The 23,490-nt window shown below is 45.7% G+C and overlaps 1 protein-coding gene across 2 annotated transcripts in view; it reads right to left on the reverse strand.

Moving 5' to 3' along the window:
• Positions 1-773: 773 nt before the first annotated feature.
• enox1 (ecto-NOX disulfide-thiol exchanger 1) overlaps positions 774-23,490 on the reverse strand; it is a 127,723-nt gene continuing 105,006 nt past the window's right edge. The window contains exons 7-15 of one of the 2 annotated variants that reach the window (XM_045707659.2): positions 20,470-20,682; positions 18,764-18,870; positions 15,976-16,093; positions 14,575-14,765; positions 10,955-11,062; positions 8,870-8,923; positions 6,565-6,667; positions 3,180-3,265; positions 774-3,024 (exon numbers count right to left, since the gene is read on the reverse strand). In XM_045707659.2, coding sequence (XP_045563615.1) covers positions 2,893-3,024; positions 3,180-3,265; positions 6,565-6,667; positions 8,870-8,923; positions 10,955-11,062; positions 14,575-14,765; positions 15,976-16,093; positions 18,764-18,870; positions 20,470-20,682 — 1,112 coding nt within the window. In that variant the 3' untranslated portion in view covers positions 774-2,892. The remainder of the gene's footprint in view (positions 3,025-3,179; positions 3,266-6,564; positions 6,668-8,869; positions 8,924-10,954; positions 11,063-14,574; positions 14,766-15,975; positions 16,094-18,763; positions 18,871-20,469; positions 20,683-23,490) is intronic. The other variant, XM_045707661.2, reaches the window with a different exon arrangement.

Below are 23,490 nucleotides of genomic sequence, written 5' to 3' on the forward strand. Positions count from 1 at the left end.
GGTGTATGGAATATGAATACAGTCATCCAATATGCTTTAACAGGAATAAGGCCATGCTCACCCCCCCAAAAAATCGTAGTTTGCCTGCATGAATGATGCTTGCTTTACATCAGTCCAGATTTACCAGAATAGAGCACACCAGCACACGATCAGAATTAGAGGAGAGAGTACAGGGAGAGGAGGAGAGAAGAGTGGAGTACCACTCCTCATCCAGTATTAATATAGTATTTTATCCTCCATCATCAGAGAGGCACACCACATCATCCAACATGGAATATCAGCTCACTATCTGGATCACAAACAGAAAACCAAAACATACATTTCAAATCTACTGTATGCACAAGCTTTGATATTTTGCCATTTGTAGCATTGTCTTGCCATTACCAGCCTTGTCTTGCCATTACCAGCCTTGATAATGTGAATTTAGTTGCGTGTCATACCTATAAAGCTTCTTGAATTTAAAATGTTTTGGATTGATCAGATGAGTTTTGGATAAAAACATTTTATTCGATTAGAAAACATAATTTAAATGAGTAGATACCAATTAAACAGAGACAACAAGCACAGCACACACTGGACACAAGGCCAGAGCAGAGGGAGAGAGACAGACAGAGATAGAGACATCCATATATGGATATGTAGACCTAAAATCCAAACCCAACAGTATCAGTAGGCTACTAAAGTCAGGAGAGAGAGAGAAAGAGAAAGAGAGCGAGAGAGAGAGAGAGAAAGAGAGCGAGAGAGAGAGAGAAAGAGAGAGAGAGAGCTGTTGAGTATGTTCTTTGTCTGTCTGTCTGTCTGTCTGTCTGTCTGTCTGTCTGTCTGTCTGTCTGTCTGTCTGTCTGTCTGTCTGTCTGTCTGTCTGTCTGTCTGTCTGTCTGTCTGTCTGTCTGTCTGTCTGTCTGTCTGTCTGTCTGTCTGTCTGTCTGTCTGGCTAACGCTGCAGGTCTGATGGAGTGTGAAACTGAGTTTTTACAGCCCCAGAACACACTGGACGTGAGGGGTAACAAGGGTCACAGTTAGAAATCTGTCCTGTACTCCCCCACACCCATTCCCCAATTCTCCAATTCCCGTCCATATTTCAGTTGCAGCAGTCCGATATTCATGGATCCCTCCCAGCCTAGTGGAAGTCAACTGTTGACAGACCAGTTACACAACTGCTCCAGAGAGAGAGAGGATACAGAGAGAGAGGATACAGAGAGAGAGGATACAGAGGGAGAGAGAGAAAGAACAGAGAGAGAGAGGATACAGAGGGAGAGAGGATACAGAGAGAGAGAGAAGATACAGAGAGAGAGAGAAGATACAGAACAGAGAGAGAGAAAGAACAGAGAGAGAGAGGATACAGAGGGAGAGAGAGAAAGAACAGAGAGAGAGAGGATACAGAGAGAGAGAAAGAAAGAACAGAGAGAGAGAGGATACAGAGAGAGAGAGGATACAGAGAGAGAGAGAGAAAGAACAGAGAGAGAAGATACAGAACAGAGAGAGAGAAAGAACAGAGAGAGAGAGGATACAGAGGGAGAGAGAGAAAGAACAGAGAGAGAGAGGATACAGAGAGAGAGAGAGGATACAGAGAGAGAGAGAAGATACAGAGAGAGAGAGAAGATACAGAACAGAGAGAGAGAAAGAACAGAGAGAGAGAGGATACAGAGGGAGAGAGAGAAAGAACAGAGAGAGAGAAGATACAGAGAGAGAGAGAGAAAGAACAGAGAGAGAGGATACAGAGAGAGAAAGAACAGAGAGAGAGAGGATACAGAGAGAGAAAGAACAGAGAGAGAGAAAGAACAGAGAGAGAGAGGATACAGAGAGAGAAAGAACAGAGAGAGAGAGGATACAGAGAGAGAGAGGATACAGAGAGAGAAAGAACAGAGAGAGAGAAAGAACAGAGAGAGAGAGGATACAGAGAGAAAGAACAGAGAGAGAGAGAGAAAGAACAGAGAGAGAGAGGATACAGAGAGAGAGAAAGAACAGAGAGAGAGAGGATACAGAGAGAGAGAGGGAACAGAGAGAGAGAGAAAGAACAGAGAGAGAGAAAGAACAGAGAGAGAGAGGATACAGAGAGAGAAAGAACAGAGAGAGAGAAAGAACAGAGAGAGAGAGGATACAGAGAGAAAGAACAGAGAGAGAGAAAGAACAGAGAGAGAGAGGATACAGAGAGAAAGAACAGAGAGAGAGAGAGAAAGAACAGAGAGAGAGAGGATACAGAGAGAGAGAAAGAACAGAGAGAGAGAGGATACAGAGAGAGAGAGGATACAGAGAGAAAGAACAGAGAGAGAGAGAGAAAGAACAGAGAGAGAGAGGATACAGAGAGAGAGAAAGAACAGAGAGAGAGAGAGGGAACAGAGGGAGAGAGAGTCTGAAATCAGAGAGAGGCATCTCAAACCATTCCAGTCCATGAGAGAGAGACGTTAGGACTGAGAACCTTCTGTTCTGTTGGCTGGGGTCGGGTCACCCTATTACCATAGAGGTCTGCTCTGTGACCACTTTGGCTGACATCAGTGGATTTAGTTATACAGCATCAAGTAGAGATCCATGTGGGTCCCTCTACCTCAGTGGCAGCAGATCCCTTGCAAAGATATAACTCTGAAAGATCCATCAGGGGATCTTGTAGCTTTTGTTCTTTTCCCGTGTCTGTTTGTGTTTGAGTATTAGCACTATGCACTGTGGATGTCTGTGGATACGCAACATACACACACACCGTTCGAACAGTCTGTGGATTTGACACGCCTTCTATTCATGTGTCCACCAGGTTTTGAGGCTGGTCAGGAAGTGTGTATGTTTCTGTTCCACATGTGGTCTTTCAGGCCGTGTGTGAGTCCTGGGTCATCCGATGTGTGTGTGTCCTGTTCCATACAGTGTGTGTATGTGTGTGTGTGTGGGGGGGGGGTTCCTGTGTCACACAGAGCCGAGGCTCTGGAAGCCACAGAACTTCCATCGTTTCTCCAGCGTGGCTCCCACTCCACTCAGCTCCTGTCTGAAGACACTGGGCAGACGACCCATCAGAAACTCCAACTCCCCCGCTGACACCTGGACGGGACAGGGACAGGGACAGGGACAGGGACAGGTGGGATCACCTAACAGGTCTAAGTTCTTATTTGTGCAACAATTAGATGAGATTTCATTTCCTCACAGCTTTATTCCCTTTCTCTATTTGAGTGACTATTTCATGTAAAGAAACTGACCGTAGTGTCTAGTCTCTGAATGTAGGACCACAGATAGTCGATGTTGGCTCCAAACGGGTGGACATGGAGGAAGGTAGATATGATGCCTGCCGAGAGAGAGGAAGAGGAAGAGAGACAGGGAAGGGAAAACAGGCTGTTCAGCTCCAGTTCTCCTCCAAAGCTGCAGTCTGCATCTTGCTGACGTGTCGTGAAATAAATGCAATAAACGCTGTTCCGAGCACAAAGAGCACTTGAGTTGATTACTGAAGTCCTGCAGAGGTAGCATAGCCACTCAGGGGGAGAGGATATAATTCAGTCCCCTGGGAACCCAGAGCCAATATTTACTCCCCTGATTTATATGACGTAACATGGGGGGGGGGGGGGGGGGGGGTTGTTTGCAGATTGCAGACGAGTGTGTATCCATGCATGCTGGCGCGTGTCTGTGTGTGTGTAGGTGTGTGTCCCTTATAGACGCCTGTGTTGGTTATTAAATGAAAAGTCCAGAAGCTGTGGTGTCTGCGGCAGGCAGGGAAGCAGGCAGGGAAGCAGGCTGGGAAGCAGGCAGGGCAGCTTGCTGGCAGGGAGATAGAGAACTCTGCCTCTCCTCTCCTTCATGTTGGCTTTCTGTGGGCCGCGCTAAAAGAGATAAATGTTCTGCTGCCTACTCCTCTCTCCTCTCTGCTCTCATCTCTCCTCTGCTCTCCTCTGCTCTCATCTCTGCTCTCCTCTCGCCTCTCTGCTCTCCTCTCATCTCTGCTCTCATCTCTCCTCTGCTCTCCTCTCTGCTCTCCTCTCTGCTCTCATCTCTCCTCTGCTCTCCTCTGCTCTCATCTCTGCTCTCCTCTCTGCTCTCCTCTCTCATCTCTGCTCTCATCTCTGCTCTCCTCTCATCTCTCTGCTCTCATCTCTCCTCTGCTCTCCTCTCTCCTCTCTGCTCTCCTCTCTGCTCTCATCTCTCCTCTCTGCTCTCATCTCTCCTCTCTGCTCTCATCTCTGCTCTCATCTCTGCTCTCATCTCTGCTCTCATCTCTCTGCTCTCATCTCTCTGCTCTCATCTCTCTGCTCTCCTCTCTGCTCTCATCTCTGCTCTCATCTCTGCTCTCATCTCTCATCTCTCTGCTCTCATCTCTCTGCTCTCATCTCTCTGCTCTCCTCTCTGCTCTGCTCTGCTCTAATCTCTCTGCTCTCATCTCTCTGCTCTCATCTCTCTGCTCTCATCTCTCTGCTCTCATCTCTAATCTCTCCTCTGCTCTCATCTCTCCTCTGCTCTCATCTCTCCTCTGCTCTCATCTCTCCTCTGCTCTGCTCTCCTCTCTGCTCTCCTCTCTGCTCTCCTCTCTGCTCTCCTCTCTGCTCTCCTCTCCTCTCTGCTCTCCTCTCTGCTCTCATCTCTCCTCTGCTCTCCTCTCTGCTCTCATCTCTCTGCTCTCTGCTCTCCTCTCTGCTCTCATCTCTCCTCTGCTCTCCTCTCTGCTCTCCTCTCTCCTCTGCTCTCCTCTCTGCTCTCCTCTGATCTCTTCTCTGCTCTCCTCTGATCTCCTCTCTGATCTCTCCTCTGATCTCCTCTCTGATCTCTCCTCTGATCTCCTCTCTGATCTCTCCTCTGATCTCTCCTCTGATCTCCTCTCTGCTCTCCTCTCTGATCTCCTCTCTGATCTCTCCTCTGGTCTCTCCTCTGATCTCCTCTCTGATCTCCTCTCTGATCTCCTCTCTGATCTCCTCTCTGATCTCTCCTCTGGTCTCTCCTCTGATCTCCTCTCTGATCTCTCCTCTGATCTCCTCTCTGATCTCCTCTCTGCTCTGCTCTCCTCTCTGATCTCCTCTCTGATCTCTCCTCTGATCTCCTCTCTGATCTCCTCTCTGCTCTGCTCTCCTCTCTGATCTCCTCTCTGATCTCCTTCTGCTCTCCTCTCTGATCTCCTCTCTCCTCTGCTTGGTCACTTTAATAAATCTATTTTAATAATGTTTACATATCTTGCATTACTCATCTCATATGTATATACTGTATTCTATACTATCTATTGCATCTTGCCTATGCTGCTCTGTCATTGCTCATCCACATATTAATATATTCTTATTCCATTCCTTTACTTACATTTGTTTGTATAAGGTAGTTGTTTTGGAATTGTTAGAAATTACTTGTTAGATATTACTGCACTGTCAGAACTAGAAGCACAAGCATTTCGCTACACTCGCAATAACATCTGCTAACCATGTGCATGTGACCAATAAAATTTGATTTGATTTCCTCTCCTCTCTCCTCTCATCCTCTCTCTCCTCTCCTCCTCTCTCTGCTCTCCTCTCTCCTCTCTGCAGCACCAAAGGGAACTCCGCTTTCTAGCTGTACATCTGAGAATTGGCACAGGACTATTTTGTGCTTGATGTATGGAGATTCATACAATGACAGGAAACACAAGGAAATCAGGCTAATACAATCCATTCAGTCAGAATCAGATAGAGGCTGCTTTTCTTTTGTGATGAAATTATATTTATGGGAGCTGAAAGGGAGGAACGTAGAGGGGGAGGAGAGAGTGGGAGAGAGAAAGGGGGAGGGGAGAGGGAGAGGTAGGGGGGAGGAGAGAGGGAGAGGTAGAGGGGGAAGAGAGAGGTAGAGGGATACAGAGGGGGAGAGAGATAGAAGGGGAGGAGAGAGGGAGAGAGATAGAGAGAGAGGGAGAGGCAGAGGGGGAGAGCGATAGAAGGGAGGAGAGAGGAAGAAATAGAGGGGGAGGAGAGAGAGGGAATGGTAGAGGGGAAGAGAGAGAGAGAGGAGAGAGCCGCAGGAGAATTAGTCAATTTGTGTTCTCCAGTCAGTCTCTATCTCTCCTCTCTCCTGGCTCCAGTTTGTCTTTTCTTCTGTTCTGGCTGACGGCGTCCTCGTCTGTCACTGTGTCCCCAGCGCCCTGCAATAGGCTGTGTTTCTGTGTGGATGGAGTGTGTTTCTGTGTGTGAACACAAGCAGAGCACCGCTGTGTGCAGCCGGGAGAGATAATGTATGTGTGTGTGCACGTGCCTGCGTGTGTGCATGTGTGTGTGTATAGGGAAATATTATTTTATGTGTGTGTGGCCAGGGCCAGCAGAGTCCTGCTTGGCAAACAGACCCACAGTACCTGTCCCCTGAGTCCCCCTCCATCCAACCCCCATCCCGATCCTTGGGTTCTTCATCCAAGAACATGACAGACAGGCGTGGGCTGCTTCAAAACCATTTCGCCCCATTAAACATTGGCCCCCCTCCAACATGTCTACATGTACCAATCCACCCCCTACCCTCAGCCTCACCACAACATTAAAACCCTCAGCTGACTATTACAGAAGAAAGGGAGACAATGTAGACAATATGGTTTCCAGTAAAGAGTGTATAATTGACATGACATACTGTATGTTATAGATAGTAGATAATATTCACCCAGTAGCAGAGCCTCTCTCTCTGATGTGAGGGCTCCTCTCATAGCTGCTTCACTCCTCCTGTTTCTGCTGTGGTACAGAGTGGTCGCACACCCGTTCACTACCTGTAGACACACACACAATGCTGTCCTTATAGACACACACACAATGCTGTCCTTATAGACACACACACAATGCTGTCCTTATAGACACACACACAATACTGTCCTTATAGACACACACACAATGCTGTCCTTATAGACACACACACAATACTGTCCTTATAGACACACACACAATGCTGTCCTTATAGACACACACACACAATGCTGTCCTTATAGACACACACACAATGCTGTCCTTATAGACACACACACAATGCTGTCCTTATAGACACACACACACAATGCTGTCCTTATAGACACACACACAATGCTGTCCTTATAGACACACACACAATGCTGTCCTTATAGACACACACACAATGCTGTCCTTATAGACACACACACACACACAATGCTGTCCTTATAGACACACACACAATGCTGTCCTTATAGACACACACACAATGCTGTCCTTATAGACACACACACAATGCTGTCCTTATAGACACACACACAATGCTGTCCTTATAGACACACACACACACACAATGCTGTCCTTATAGACACACACACAATGCTGTCCTTATAGACACACACAATGCTGTCCTTATAGACACACACACAATGCTGTCCTTATAGACACACACACAATGCTGTCCTTATAGACACACACACAATGCTGTCCTTATAGACACACACACAATGCTGTCCTTATAGACACACACACAATGCTGTCCTTATAGACACACACACAATGCTGTCCTTATAGACACACACACAATGCTGTCCTTATAGACACACACACAATGCTGTCCTTATAGACACACACACACAATGCTGTCCTTATAGACACACAAATGCAATGGGAACTGATACTACTGCTGCTGCTACTTCTGCATAAGGAGAATTAGATAGTGAAAGCATGATATCAGCTTCCACTTCAGTAACTACAGGGGCAGAGTAATGTTCAGCACACGTGTGTGTGTGTGTGTCTGTGTGTGTGTGTGTGTGTATGTGTGTGTGTGTGTGTGTGTGTGTGTACGGGCACATGTGTGTATGTGTGTGTTTGTGTGTGGTGTGCACGGGCGGGGGTGTGTGTGTGTGTGTGTGTGTGTGTGTGTGTGTGTGTGTGTGTGTGTGTGTGTGTGTGTGTGTGTGTGTGTGTGTGTGTGTGTGTGTGTGTTTGTGTGTATTTGTGTGTGGTGTGCACGGGCGGGTGTGTGTGTGTGTGTGTGTGTGTGTGTGTGTGTGTGTGTGTGTGTGTGTGTGTGTGTGTGTGTGTGTGTGTGTGTGTTTGTTTGTGTGTGGTGTGCACGGGCGGGTGTGTGTGTGTGTGTGTGTGTGTGTGTGTGTGTGTGTGTGTGTGTGTGTGTGTGTGTGTGTGTGTGTGTGTGTGTGTGTGTGTGTGGTGTGCACGGGCGGGGGTGTGTGTGTGCATGTCCTGTATGTGTGTACGTGCGACCACGTGTGTGTGTAGTCACTGGGGTAGGGTTATTTTTATGAGAGAGAGGAGAGTGGCTGGTGCTACTGGTGTTACTCCAATGGGATTCCCCTGTCTCCTTCTCTTCTCCACTCCAGTCCATGTCTGCCTTTCACAGGGCACAAGGGACATACACAGTAAGCCACTACAAACCCTAACCCCTCCACACACAAACACTATTTTACTTACCCCCATATCACACCCACCCTTAATGCATAGGCCTATCCCCCATCAGATACTGACGTCTCCTCACACTAGCCGGCTGGGTCAATAAAAGCACTCAAGAAGAGGGTATCGAGATGATGAGTGTGTGTGTGTGTGTGTGTGTGTGTGTGTGTGTGTGTGTGTGTGTGTGTGTGTGTGTGTGTGTGTGTGTGTGTGTGTGTGTGTGTGTGTGTGTGTGTGTGCACGGGCGCATGTGTGTATGTGTGTGTTTGTGTGTGGTGTGTGTGTGTGTGTGTGTGTGTGTGTGTGTGTGTGTGTGTGTGTGTGTGTGTGTGTGTGTGTGTGTGTGTGTGTGTGTGTGTGTGTGTGTGTGTGTGTGTGTGTGTGCACGGGCGCATGTGTGTATGTGTGTGTTTGTGTGTGGTGTGCACGGGCGGGTGTGTGTGTGTGTGTGTGTGTGTGTGTGTGTGTGTGTGTGTGTGTGTGTGTGTGTGTGTGTGTGTGTGTGTGTGTGTGTGTGTGTGTGCGTGGAGTATTGTGTGGGTACAGTATAGTGGTGTGTATTGGAGCAGACAGACCTTCTCAGGTGTTTCTCCGTTGTTCCCCTCGACTACATCCCCATTAGTTAGCATCTGAAAACAAGACAGACAGAGAACAAGACAGACAGAGAACAAGACAGAAAGAGAATAAGACAGACAGAGAACAAGACAGACAGAGAACAAGACAGAAAGAGAATAAGACAGACAGAGAACAAGACAGACAGAGAACAAATCAGACAGAGAACAAGACAGAAAGAGATCAAGACAGACAGAGAACAAGACAGACAGAGAACAAATCAGACAGAGAACAAGACAGAAAGAGATCAAGACAGACAGAGAACAAGACAGACAGAGAACAAGACAGACAGAGAACAAGACAGACAGAGAACAAATCAGACAGAGAACAAGACAGAGAACAAGACAGACAGAGAACAAGACAGAAAGAGAACAAGACAGACAGAGAACAAGACAGACAGAGAACAAGACAGACAGAGAACAAATCAGACAGAGAACAAGACAGAAAGAGATCAAGACAGACAGAGAACAAGACAGACAGAGAACAAGACAGACAGAGAACAAGACAGACAGAGAACAAATCAGACAGAGAACAAGACAGAGAACAAGACAGACAGAGAACAAGACAGAAAGAGAACAAGACAGACAGAGAACAAGACAGACAGAGAACAAGACAGAAAGAGAACAAGACAGACAGAGAACAAGACAGAAAGAGAACAAGACAGACAGAGAACAAGACAGACAGAGAACAAGACAGACAGAGAACAAATCAGACAGAGAACAAGACAGAAAGAGAACAAGACAGAAAGAGAACAAGACAGAAAGAGAACAAGACAGAAAGAGATCAAGACAGAGACCAACATCAAGTACTGACCATTCACACTGGTAACCCTGGTAACAAGCAGAGGCATAGAGCATGTTCTTAATAACAGAAGCAGGATCCAGGTAGCTGTTTTGCACTATATTTACAAAAGTATGTGGACACCCCTTCAAATGACTGAATTTGGCTATTTCAGCCACACCTGTTGCTGGCAGGTGTATAAAATTGAGCACAAGCCATGCAATCTGTTTAGGGAAGGCCCTTTCCTGTTTCAGCATGACAATGCCCCTGACGTCAACCCCATCGAACACCTTTGGGATAAATTGGAACGCCGACTGGGAGCCAGGCCTAATCCCCCAACACCAGTGCCTGGAAGCAAGTCCCCTCAGAAATGTTCCAACATCTAGTGGAAAGCCTTCCCAGAAGAGTGGAGGCTGTTATAGCAGCAAAGGGGGGACCAACTCAATATTAAAACCCTTGATTTTGGAATGAGATGTTCGACAAGCAGGTGTCCACATACTTTTGGCCATGTAGTGTATGTAGGATCTTTAGACTGTATGGAAACAATATATCCTCCCTGGACGTTCAACTATCTTTCTATTTTTTTATCTATTTATCCTCACTAGGTATCCATCTCTCTGATTCCAGCTGAATACATTCTTTCTCCACAGGAGTTCTGTTCTCATTGATGTTCCCATTACCTCAGTCCAATAACAATAACAGTTAGCATCATCAGATAGAAATCAGATAGAATTCATCCATCCACTGGTTGCATTATTCTCACTCAACAGTACAGTGCTTCTGGGGATGCAAAGTGTGTGTGCGTGTATGTGCATGCGTGCATGTGTATGTGTGTGTGTGTGTGTGTGTGTGTGTGTGCGTGCATGCGTGTGACCCCCTACTGAGGGAAAGTGAGAGAAAGTGAGAGCCACTTTCATAGAAACAGCAATAGAAAGAGATATGGAGGGAGAGAAAGAGAATACTTTAAGAGATAGTTACTGTATAGTAACCTGCCAAAATAAATACTAGAATGCCACTACATCAAAACCATGTACCCAACTCCCTCCCATCTAGCTCAGTCATATGAGTCTACACTCTCGTGTGTGTGTGTGTGTGTGTGTGTGTGTGTGTGTGTGTGTGTGTGTGTGTGTGTGTGTGTGTGTTGTGTGTGTGTGTGTGTGTGTGTGTGTGTGTGTGTGTGTGTGTGTGTGTGTGTGTGTGTGTGTGTGTGTGGTGTGTGTGTGTGTGTGTGTGTGTGTGTGTGTGTGTGTGTGTGTGTGTTCTCTCACCTTGTCTCTCAGGGCTAGGACTTCTCCCTGCAGGTATCTGTGCTCGTCTCTAGCCTGCTCCAGCACCACCTCCTTACTCCTCAGCTGCTCCTGCAGACTCAGCAATTGCTGGGAGGAGAGAGACACAGAGATAGAGAGACAGTTACACAACAGACTACAACACAGTTAGAGAGAGAGACACAGAGAGAGAGACAGTTACACAACAGACCACAACAGTTAGAGAGAGAGACACACAGAGATAGAGAGACAGTTACACAACAGACCACAACACAGTTAGAGAGAGAGACACAGAGAGAGAGAGACAGTTACACAACAGACCACAACAGTTAGAGAGAGAGACACAGCGAGAGAGAGACAGTTACACAACAGACCACAACACAGTTGGAGAGAGAGACACAGCGAGAGAGAGACAGTTACACAACAGACTACAACACAGTTAGAGAGACAGTTACACAACAGACCACAACACAGTTAGAGAGAGAGACACAGCGAGAGAGAGACAGTTACACAACAGACTACAACACAGTTAGAGAGAGAGACAGTTACACAACAGACCACAACACAGTTAGAGAGAGAGACAGTTACACAACAGACTACAACACTGGGCCCCTCATGGGTGTGTACTTAGTCCCCTCCTGTACTCCCTGTTCACCCACGACTGCGTGGCCAAACACGACTCCAACACCATCATTAAGTTTGCAGATGACACAACAGTGGTAGGCCTGATCACCGACAACGATGAGACGGCCTATAGGAGGAGGTCTGAGAACTGGCAGTGTGGTGCCAGGACAACAACCTCTCCCTCAATGTGAGCAAGACAAAGGAGCTGATCGTGGACTACAGGAAAAGGCGGGCCGAACAGGCCTCCATTAACATCAACGGTGCTGTAGTGGAGCGGGTCGAGAGTTTCATATTCCTTGCTGTCCACATCACCAACAAGCTATCATGGTCCAAACACACCAAGACAGACGTGAAGAGGGCACAACAAAACCTTTTCCCCCTCAGGTCCCCAGATCCTCAAAAGGTTCTACAGCTGCACCATCGAGAGCATCCTGACCGGTTGCATCACCGCCTGGTATGGCAACTGCTCGGCATCTGACCATAAGGCGCTACAGAGGATAGTGCGTGGTACATCACTGGGGCCAAGCTTCCTGCCATCCAGGACCTATATACTAGGCGGTGTCAGAGGAAATCCCATAAAATTGTCAGAGACTCCAGTCACCCAAGTCATAGACTGTTCTCTCTGCTACCGCACGGTACCGGAGTGCCAAGTCTAATACCAAAAGGCTCCTTAACAGCTTCTACCCCCAAGCCATAAGACTGCTGAACAATTAATCAAATGGCACCAGACTATTTACATTGACACGCCTCCCCCCATTTGTTTTGTACACTGCTACTACTTAGTTTATTATCTATGCATAGTCACTTCACCCCTACCTCCATGTACAAATGACCTGGACTAACCTGTACCCCCGCACACTCAACTAACCGGTACCCCCTGTATATAGCCTCGTTATTTTATTGTGTTACTTTTTAGAATTTTTTACTTTAGTTTATTTGGTAAATATTTTCTTAACTCTTCTTGAACTGCACTGTTAGTTAAGGGCTTGTAAGTAAGCATTTCACTGTAAAGTTTGCACTTGTTGTATTCGGCGCATGTGACAAATAAAGTTTGATTTGACTTGATTTGAACACAGTTAGATAGAGAGACAGTTACACAACAGACCACAACACAGTTAGAGAGACAGAGAGAGAAGCACACAGTGCTGGGAGGACAGAAACAACAGAGAAGATGATGAACACAGAGGTGACACCAGTGGCAGAAGGTGTTAGTGTAGAGTAAGCAGGAACAGCAGTAAGCAGACATGTGACTGTGTGTTGGTCTGTCTGAGTCAGGTTGTAAAGGGAGGGATTGTGATTGTGGTGGACAGGAGACTCAGAATACATCAGAGTGTTCCTATGTACTTGTGCTATGACCTTTTGCTAGTGAAAGTACTGGTCCAAATACCTGCAGCATGTGATGGCACTGTATTGTATTTATGCTTTATCAATTACTCAGTGGTGTAAAATATTTAAGTAGTCCTTTCAAGTATTTTTTACTTAAGTCGTTTTTTCGGGTATCTGTACTTTACTTTACTATTTATATTTTTGACTACTTTTACTTCACTACATTCCTAAAGAAAATAATGTACTTTTTACTCCATACATTTTCCCTGACACCCTAAAGTTACATGATTTGATTTATCTTATTATTATAGTCATCTTCAGGATGCCCAGCCCACATTTTGAATGCTCAGGCAGGACAACTATTCCCCAGGTCGTTGCTGTTTGTAACGTCTGCTTCCAACTCACACTCTCAAACACCTAGATCCCCTGAACGCAGCTCACTCTCCAGCCCACACTCTCAAACACCTAGATCCCCTGAACGCAGCTCGCTCTCCAGCCCACACCCTCAAACACCTAGATCCCCTGAACGCAGCTCACTCTCCAGCCCACACTCTCAAACACCTAGATCCCCTGAACGCAGCTCACTTTCCAGCCCACACTCTCAAACACCTAGATCCCCTGAACACAGCTCACTCTCCAGCCCACACTCTGAAACACCTAGATCCCCTGAACGCAGCTCACTCTCCAGCCCACACCCTCAAACACGTAGATCCCCTGAACGCAGCTCACTCTCCAGCCCACACCATCAAACACCTGGATCCCCTGAACGCAGCTCACTCTCCAGCCCACACTCTCAAACACCTAGATCCCCTGAACGCAGCTCACTTTCCAGCCCACACTCTCAAACACCTAGATCCCCTGAACGCAGCTCACTCTCCAGCCCACACCCTCAAACACCTAGATCCCCTGAACGCAGCTCACTCTCCAGATCCCTATCACCTGAATTCTAATCACCTGTTCACACACCTGTATGTCATTATCACACACTATTTAGTTCAGTTCTTTGCACCCCATCACTGTGAGGTATTGTTTGTTTTGTGACACACGTCTTGCTGAGTGCTGTGCTTCCTGTAATTTACTCCTCCCGTGTATGATAGTTTTTGCCTGCCTCACTAATGACGTCTTTTGCCTATTCCCTGCCTGTATTTTAGCCTCAGATTTCCTGTTATCAACCTATTGCCTGATCTCCTGGACTACATTACTAGCCTTTTCCCTGCCTGTAATGTTGCCTTTTTGGACCCCCTGTGTATGACCTTCTGCCTGCCCCTGGACCCAGCTACCTGCCTCCTCCTGTGGTCCTTTACATTACACACCTGCTGCACCCTGCGCTTGAAACCAGCTCTCTGTCTCCCACCATGTTCATTACACTGTTAATGAAAATGTGTTCTCAGTCAACTTATCTGGTAAAATAAGTGTAAAAAAAATGCATAAAAATACACCAATCAATATACCGCATTGTCATCACTACTGCCTCTGATCTGGCGGACTCACAGGTGTAAACACAGGTGCAGTATGATACAGGCATAGATGGTGGAATGTTGTAACTGCTGCATGTGTGTGTGTGTGTGTGTGTGTGTGTGTGTGTGTGTGTGTGTGTGTGTGTGTGTGTGTGTGTGTGTGTGTGTGTGTGTGTGTGTGTGTGTGTGTGTGTGTGTGTGTGTGTGTGTGTGTACCTGTTGCATGTTGTGCATGCTCTGCTGCAGCAGGTGTGTGTGTGTGTCGGGGAAGTGTTCAGGGTCGTCAGGGCGGCAAGCCTTGCCTTGCTCCTTCCTCAGCAGCTCCACCTCATTCCTGTAGGCGTCCAGCTGCCAACGCAGAGAGTCATTCTCCTCCCTCAGAGAGGCCCCAGACTGGCCACACACACCTGGAGAGGAGGAGGGGAGAGAGGGTTAGACACAAGACACACACACCTGGAGAGGAGGCGGGGAGAGAGGGTTAGACACAAGACACACACACCTGGAGAGGAGGCGGGGAGAGAGGGTTAGACACAAGACACACACACCTGGAGAGGAGGAGGGGAGAGAGGGTTAGACACAAGACACACACACCTGGAGAGGAGGAGGGGAGAGAGGGTTAGACACAAGACACACACACCTGGAGAGGAGGAGGGGAGAGAGGGTTAGACACAAGACACACACACCTGGAGAGGAGGAGGGGAGAGAGGGTTAGACACAAGACACACACACCTGGAGAGGAGGAGGGGAGAGAGGGTTAGACACAAGACACACACACCTGGAGAGGAGGTGGGGAGAGAGGGTTAGACACAAGACACACACCTGAAGAGGAAAGAGAGGGTTAGACACAAGACACACACACCTGGAGAGGAGGAGGGGAGAGAGGGTTAGACACAATGTACACACACAAATACACATATGCATACACGCACACACACACACACAAAGACCAGGGATGTTTTCCAATGCTTCGCAAAGATGGGTACCTATTGGTAGATGAGTCAAAATAAAAAAAAGCAGACATTGAATATCCCTTTGAGCATGGTGAAGTTATTAATTACACTTTGGATGGTGTATCAATACACCTAGTCACTACAAAGATACAGATGTCCTTCCTAACTCAGTTGCTGAAGAGGAAGGAAACCACTCAGGGATTTCACCATGAGGCCAATGGTGACTTTAAAACAGTTACAGAGTTTAATGGTTGTGATAGGAGAAAACTGAGGATGGATCAACAAGATTGTAGTTACTCCACAATACTAACCTAAATGACTGAGTGAAAAGAAGGAAGCATTTACAGAATACAAATACTTCTAAAACATGTGTCCTGTTTATAAGGCACTAAAGTAAAACTGCTGAATATTTTTTCAAGCATCGTGGTGGCTGCATCATGTTATGGGTATCCTTGTCATCGGCAAGCATGGAATAGAGCTAAGCACAGGCATACTCCTAGAGGAATCCTTTCTGAAGGCACTGTATACTTTAGCAGTCTGGTGATTTATGAGCTACAGTGGCCTGCCATCATTAAAAGGTATAAGTGCTTAGGGGCTAAGGGTTAAGGGCCAAGAGTTAGGGACTATGCCAGGGGTAAGTTTGGGATTGGGCTCGTGTCTGTCCTACCATTTTCCTCCATGCGTATCTTCTTACAGGGGCTCTCATCCTCGTCGTCGTCAGACATCTCCATCTCCTCCTCCCGGCGAATCCCCATGATCTCCTCACTGTGGGCATTCCTCAGCTCCTGTCACATCACAACACAAGGACCCCTCAGTGTCTCAGTACTATACACCCAGCCATATGCCTGTCTAAAAATGGTTTCAACCCGCCTGCTCCTGGTAATGTGTTCTAAAAAAGGTTGTACCTTAAAACGAGTCTGTGGTGGAAGAGGATCAAATTGCCCCTAGACACTGATCTAACATTAGTTTTGGGTTTCACTTCCCGATGGGTTAGGGTTAGGATTTAGTTGGGTAAGGTAAACTGATCCTAGATCTGCAGTTTGAACGCTTAATTTTTTCACATGATAAGACAGAGGAGCATAGAAAACATCTCATTCTTCCAGCTGCTCTGATAACTAGAAGTGTCTCAGCTGACTCAGCTATAGGAGAGTGTGATAGAGTTATGAGAGGAGAAGGGAAAGAGAGAGAAAGGGAGAGAGGTTTGGATGGAGGGCTTTGTTATGTGTGACTGTGAGCACAGAAAGCCTCAGTTGCAGTACTGAACCAGCCAGAGCTTTTTTCCTAGAAGCTACAGTAAGGCATGAAGACGGAGGGATTCAATGGTGTTTAGAGCCGTATCTGATCTCATGATTTCTGCAGTGTCCATTATCAGTTCATATTCAAACTGTAATTTAATACTACTGTCATGGAGGATGTTGATACTGACATCAGTAGCTAATTAATTCACAGCCATTTGTCATTCAGATAATCTATGAAGCTTCAGGCTGCAGTGTTACAGTAATTACTTGAACTACTTGAACACTTACCAAGCATACTACTGACCCTTAACAAAGGATTTCACAATTGTGGCATGCTAGCAGACTCACTCCATAGTGTGTACTGTTACTGTGTGCCACTTCTTCCAAAGCAATGCCTTACCTCTGGTTGCTCTGACAATAGACATGGCATGATTCCTTTCTCACTGACTTGACTTAGAGACATGTACTGTATGAACATAGACATCTTACAGTATGAATTAGGCTTGGGCGGTATACTGTACTGTATGCGGGGGTTTTTTATGTTTGGAAATAAATAGCGCCCCTTGTGTGCACTGCCGGTAATACCGTATACCCCGGTATGGTACAGGAACAGTATGAAGGCATGAACATCTGGATACCGCCCAACCCTAGTATGAATGGTCACATTAAGTTAACATCTGTCCTGATAACTCTGGCCCCCACAGATAGGCGCCCTCATATACCTGGTCATTACTTTCAATTCATGGTCTCCAAATGACCAAATTAAAACCAAGGGGGTGTATAATAATCTCTGTTTCAGATCCAGGTTTGTGCAGTGTTTCCACAACCAAAAATATCCACATTCCATGAGATTAATAGGATGTTTTTGTTTAGTTCTAATAAAAGTGCTAACTACCATTTATACCATGATATTGCTGAATAGTGTTTCTGATTGGTTTAAAGGGCATTCTAGAGAGTGCATTATTTCCATAGAACGCACAGTATAATTGTACGGTATAATTCAATGGCTATGAAGTTCATTCTTACATGTTCTATTTTTGAGCTGCTTTTGAAAGCAAAAGTCGAATTGAAAACATTATGTCAAAGTTGAATTCGATTTTCATAATAGCAAGCTAGGATGACGGTTTGGTTAGCTAAGGTAACATGTCTGTTTGCTTGGTTACCAAGGCAACTACTGTAGCTATCCAGCTAGCTAGTAAACTTGCTAGCTAATTCAGTGGGTGTTGTCACATTTCTACTGGCAAATTAATACATTTCTAGCGGCAAATATGTTAATTTATAGCCATGAAATAAAAGGGATAATCAACATCAACTCATGCGTTCTATGGAAAATAATGCAACTCCGTGGAAGGTTAGTTCCACTCCACTAACACGTCGTGGAATACACTTTCCATTTCGTGCACTATTTTTCAGAGAACGCATAGCCTCTCGTTGATTATCCCTTACGTAATGAATATTCCAGAATGCTGACTCGTTGTACTCCCAATGCATTATTGATCTGTTTTAACCCTGGAAGCCTCTGTTGCCATAGCACTCACGCTTTCTAGAAGGTTACGTCTGTGCTTGTGTGTGTGTGTGTAATAAAATAAATAATTTGGTGGGTGCTTACATTTGTCCTATTTACAAGTGTGAATTGGAAATGTGTTTTTGGCATATCCCAACTCTCCCTCAGAGAGTGGGGTCACGGCCAGGGTCTGCCATAATAAACAGCAACCCTGGAGCAATTAGGGTTAAGTACCTTGCTCAAAGGCACATCGACAGAGTTTTCACCTTGTTGGCTCAGGGATTCGAACACACAACCTTTTGGTTAACTGGCTCAATGATCTAACTGCTAAGCTACCTGCCGCCTCTGTGTGAGTGCGTGTTTGTTTCATCGATGTGAGGAAAAAGAGAAACACACAGCATCAGAAGATCAGAACAGCATGGCTGTCTGTCCATCTGTCTGTATCTGTGAGGCCACAGCAGTCTGTCCATCTGTCTGCCCATCTGTCTGTGTATCTGTGAGGCCACAGCGGTCTGTCCATCTGTCTGTGTATCTGTGAGGCCACAGCAGTCTGTCCATCTGTCTGTGTATCTGTGAGGCCACAGCAGTCTGCAACAACAGCAAAATGAAACCCAGTAGGACTCATGTCAACCCGGCTAGAGTGTCTGTCTGTTAACCTGTCCTGAGGAGTCCAAACATGACAAGGAATAAGGGGGTAAGGAGAGAGTACCAACCTCACACTGCTTTCTCCAAATGTCTATGTTCTTGCGCTGCGCTTTAGAGAAATGGTCCCATGCCTTCTGCCTGGAGGCAGCGGTGAACACAGCCGTGATCTGCTCGACTTGGGGTGAACAGGGGAGTCAAGACAAGACAAGGCTTTATGTAGAGCTTAGATCCTACTGCACCACCCAGGCACAACAGCACACAGAGGAGACACTAGGGAGGTTCATCCTGCCAGCCTGGGTTAGCAGACCCCATTGCATTTACCTGTACCACCCACCAACATATCATCGCTGTGGGATGAAAGCTTCTTATCTCCAAAAGAGAAACTTTTCAGGAAATGTAAAAAGACGTCCATATTTTGTCATTAATGTTGGAATCTCAATTAGGTGAAACGTCTCCACGGGTCGGCCCAGGCACATTTGTTATTGTTTTTGTTTTTGTTTATTAAAGGAAGAAAGGAGCATTCGGCCTCTTGGTAAAAAATATCGTTGTACATATTCTGCTGTTCTATCAAGCGTGCAATGAAAAAAGTGTTTGTTGTTTAATAAGGTAATGTCTTTGTTGTCGTAATATCGCAAAAGGACGTGGCAGTTTCACCGCTATGGATTCCAGCTTTAACGAACATACAATTATGAAACTTCAGAAGCTATTTTGAATACATTTTCTTGGTCGTAGAGTCATTGGAAATAATTGAGTTTTAAGGGTTTCATCTGACAGCGACGATATTGAGAATCATTGGGTGGGTTGTGATTTTGACACATTGTTTTTGTTGGTTTGTAGGGCCTGATATGGTTAAATGCTGGTCATTGTATTACCTGGTGTCTCCTCCCCAGTGCTGAACAGTACTTACAGTTCATACCTGCTGATTCAGTTCCATCAGGACTGTCAAAGACAACATTCTACAATGGGTGGCTGGCTTGTGATACTAAATATTTTCATGGATAGAGTAGGTCTAGACATACTATTGAACTTACATAAAATGTGTCTTTAATTTGTCCTTAATCATTCATAACTATTTTAGGAAGTTACTGCAGTCATCACTATCCTTTCCACCGGTAGGAGGTTGTCTTTAAAGTGTTGCTCTGTTCTAACTGCATACTGTCATATTCCTCTTCAGTAAACAACAGGAGGCTTAAGAAGTGTCACTATTACTACTGGACAAGTGCACTGTGACCACATCAACATTAAAACTACACCCCCTCATCATCCCCTCTTCTGGTGATTCAGGATCTCTGCACTTTTCATATTAAAGCAGCACCAGAGGACTATATAGCTCCGTTTTATTACCTGGTGTTGAGCACAACGAATACCATTGAAAATAACACCATTTAAACAGTCATAAGACGTTGATGAATCTTGTTGTCATCTCATTGTCTTTCCAGATTGTATTTCATATAATTTCAATATCAGTCCATACTGTACATTGACATTGTTTGAGAATGCCTGCTGGAGGGATACAGTTCTACGATGCCTACCTGGGAGTTAGGTAGATCAGCTGGTCCTCTCCTGTAGAAAGCTCAGGACACTGTACTGTACTTACCTCTGTCTGGTCTCTGACCTCTGTCATCCTCCCTAACTACTGGCTTATCACTGTACAGCTGTATAGAACAACTGGTCTTTAGTGCTATGTGAAGGTAACTGTAGTACACTGTGTCTAGGAAGGGTTTATGAGAATAAAGTCACAGGTAGTGTATAGTGTGTCTAGTTAGATGCTTACACTGAGTCAATATGGCCAGCAGGGCGTTTTTAAACGTCTCCTTGGCTAGCTCCATCTCCTCCTCGTGCTGGGCCTTCTCACTCATCAGCCTCCGGACGTGGCTATTGGCCGACTGGATCATTGAATAGAAGTTATTGGCCGACCGCCGGTTGACCTCACCACGGTCGATCCACGTGAACAGGACTGCAGTCGCCTCACTGAACTTATGGTCATCTGGAGGGGGATGATGGGGGAGAGCGAGAGGAGAGGATTTAGGGTGAGCTTTTTAAACCGTGAAGCAGAAAGCCTATGAAACTGTACATTGATATTCCTTGAAATAAACTACACTGAACAAAAATATAAATGCAACATGCAACAATTTCAAAGATTTTACTGAGTTACAGTTCATATAAGGAAATTTGTCAATTGAAATAAATTCATTAGGCCCTAATCTATGGATTTCACATGACGGAGAATATAGATATGCATCTGTTGGTCACAGATACCTCAAAAAAAGGTAGGAGCGTGGATCAGAAAACCAGTCAGTATCTGCTGTAACTACCATTTGCCTCATACAGCGCGACACATCTCCTCCACTTAGAGTTGATCAGGCTGTTGATTGTGGCCTGTGGAATGTTGTCCCACTCCTCTTCAATGGCTGGGTGAAGTTGCTGGATATCGGCGGGACATGCTGTCGTACACGTTGATCCAGAGCATCTCAAACATGCTCAATGGATGACATGTTGGTGAGTATGCAGACCATGGAAGAACTGGGACATTTCAGCTTCCAGGAATTGTGTACAGATCCTTGCGACATGGGGCCGTGCATTATCATGCTGAAACATGAGGTGATTTTAGAGTGGCCTTTTTCTGTCCCCAGCACAAGGTACACCTGTGTAATGATCATGCTGTTTAATCAGCTTGTTGATATGCCACACCTGTCAGGTGGATGTATTATCTTGGCAAAGTAGAAATGGTCACACACAGGGAGGTAAACAAATTTGTGCACAAAAATACGCTTTTGTGTGTATGAAACCTTTTATTTTATTTCAGCTCATGAAACACTTTATATGTTGCATTTATATTTTTGTTCAGTGTATACTGCCATGTACTTTGAATAAATTATATTTCTCTTTCCTTCATGCTTCAGTGCACAGGAACAGAACAGCATGGGGAGATTAACTATCAGACTGTTTCATATCTTCTGAGTGTCTTTGGATGAGACAGTCTTCTGTGCATTTATGGGTTTGAATGAACAGAAACTAGTCGTAGAGTGAGCATAGCCTCTTTAACTGTCTGTGTCTCGGTGGGCCTTTGTTGAGCGTATTCTTCACATTTCAATAATAATTGAAAAGTGCCACAGAGCCGCGTCCGATCGCATAGCGCAGAGTGAATTAGAAATCGTTTAATGAGCTCAATACCCACGGCAACATGACCTGAGAGCACACTGTCGCTTGGTTGAAAACACTTCACCGCACAGCTCTAGTCCTATTCAAAGGAGGCAGCAGAGTGCAATCATACAATCATATTATAGAGAAGTCACATAAAGGTATTGCGGGCCAGCACAACACAGGGAATAATGGAAGTCTATTTCCCCAGCCTTTTCAATGAATAATCAAAGCAAAATATCTCTCTGTGTTTGGCTATGTGTAATGAAAACCTTCTTGGAGAACTAAACATCTCTATAGTAATAGCCAGTGGTGTAGTGGAGGGTAAACCTTTCTTTATTTTGTGCAAGCGTTTACACACCCATCGCTTGATAGGTGTGTGACACAGACTCACACACATATAAACACACACACACTCTTGCTCGCCCTCTTCGCTCCCCTCCTCTCTCTCTGCCATCTGTTGTGACCAACAGTCAGGCAGCCTCTAGTGCTGCAGCTTCAGTATGAAGGTTATAAGTGTCCCTTCATAGAAGCAGCTGTATGTGAGTTGAGAGAGACACAGAGTAATGCGCTGTAATGTGGTAATGAATATGATTAAGGTATTTACCCGCCTGAGAATGTAAAAGCATTAACCAGAGGCTGTTTGAATGAATATGATTATGGAGAAACAGAACACTTTGAAACACCACTCTGAACAGAGAGCAGAGACAGTGGAACAGGGAGACATGGAGGATCGCACAGAGAGAGAGAAAGAGAGAAGCAGTATGAGCAGGAAAGCACAGAATTGGAAAAGAAATAAAGCATCAGCGATGGGAATGAGGAGACAGGACGACACACATTTCCCACCAGCGTGATGAAGAAATCTAGGAATTCGGAGCTCCAGGGAATGTGATGAAGGGAAGGGAGGGGTGTCCAATAAGGGGAGCATGACATCTCCCAGCCGTGACCCATTACATTATCATACGCTTCATTGAGAGATGATAGACGAAAAGACTCTCTCTGCTTGTATCAATGTGACTTCTCCAATAGTTAATGTGACATGTCTCTTCTTACTGCCTTAGGAAAAGGAAAGGGAGAGATGGAGAGAGAGAGGACGGAATTTTGATGAGGTGTTGTGATGCAGTTAGTTTCATGTCAGCACTCTTTCTCTCTCTCTCTCTCTCTCTCTCTCTCTCTCTCTCTCTCTCTCTCTCTCTCTCTCTCTCTCTCTCTCTCCTCTCTCTCTCTCTCTCTCTCTCTCTCTCTCTCTGCCTCTCTCTTTCTATCTCTCTCTCTGCCTCTCTCTCTCTCTCTCTGCCTCTCTCTCTCTTCATATTGAGCTGTATTGGAGATGCAGTGTCTGATGCCCTTTGGGCTTCTTCAGCAGAGAGAGAGAGGCAGGCGGGATGCAGCCGGGATGCACCATGTGGGGAGACAGCGGGGGGGTTGGGAGCTGACTGATGGCTGATGAGATAGAGAGGGCAACAGAGTCAAACTGTCCTATCAGATGTCATAACACTAGCTCTCTGTCCAGGAAGGTTTTCAGATCCACATATTAATGTAATGCTACTGGGAAGGCTCTAATAACAGTGTTGAGGGTGTCATAAGGAAGGAAAATGATAACCATGACTATATTTCTTGTGCAGAGAGAGGATGTGTAGTGTGTCAGACAGTT

The sequence above is a fragment of the Salmo salar genome, chromosome 25, assembly GCF_965601325.2.
Source record: "Salmo salar chromosome 25, fSalSal1, whole genome shotgun sequence".
Taxonomy (NCBI): domain Eukaryota; kingdom Metazoa; phylum Chordata; class Actinopteri; order Salmoniformes; family Salmonidae; genus Salmo; species Salmo salar.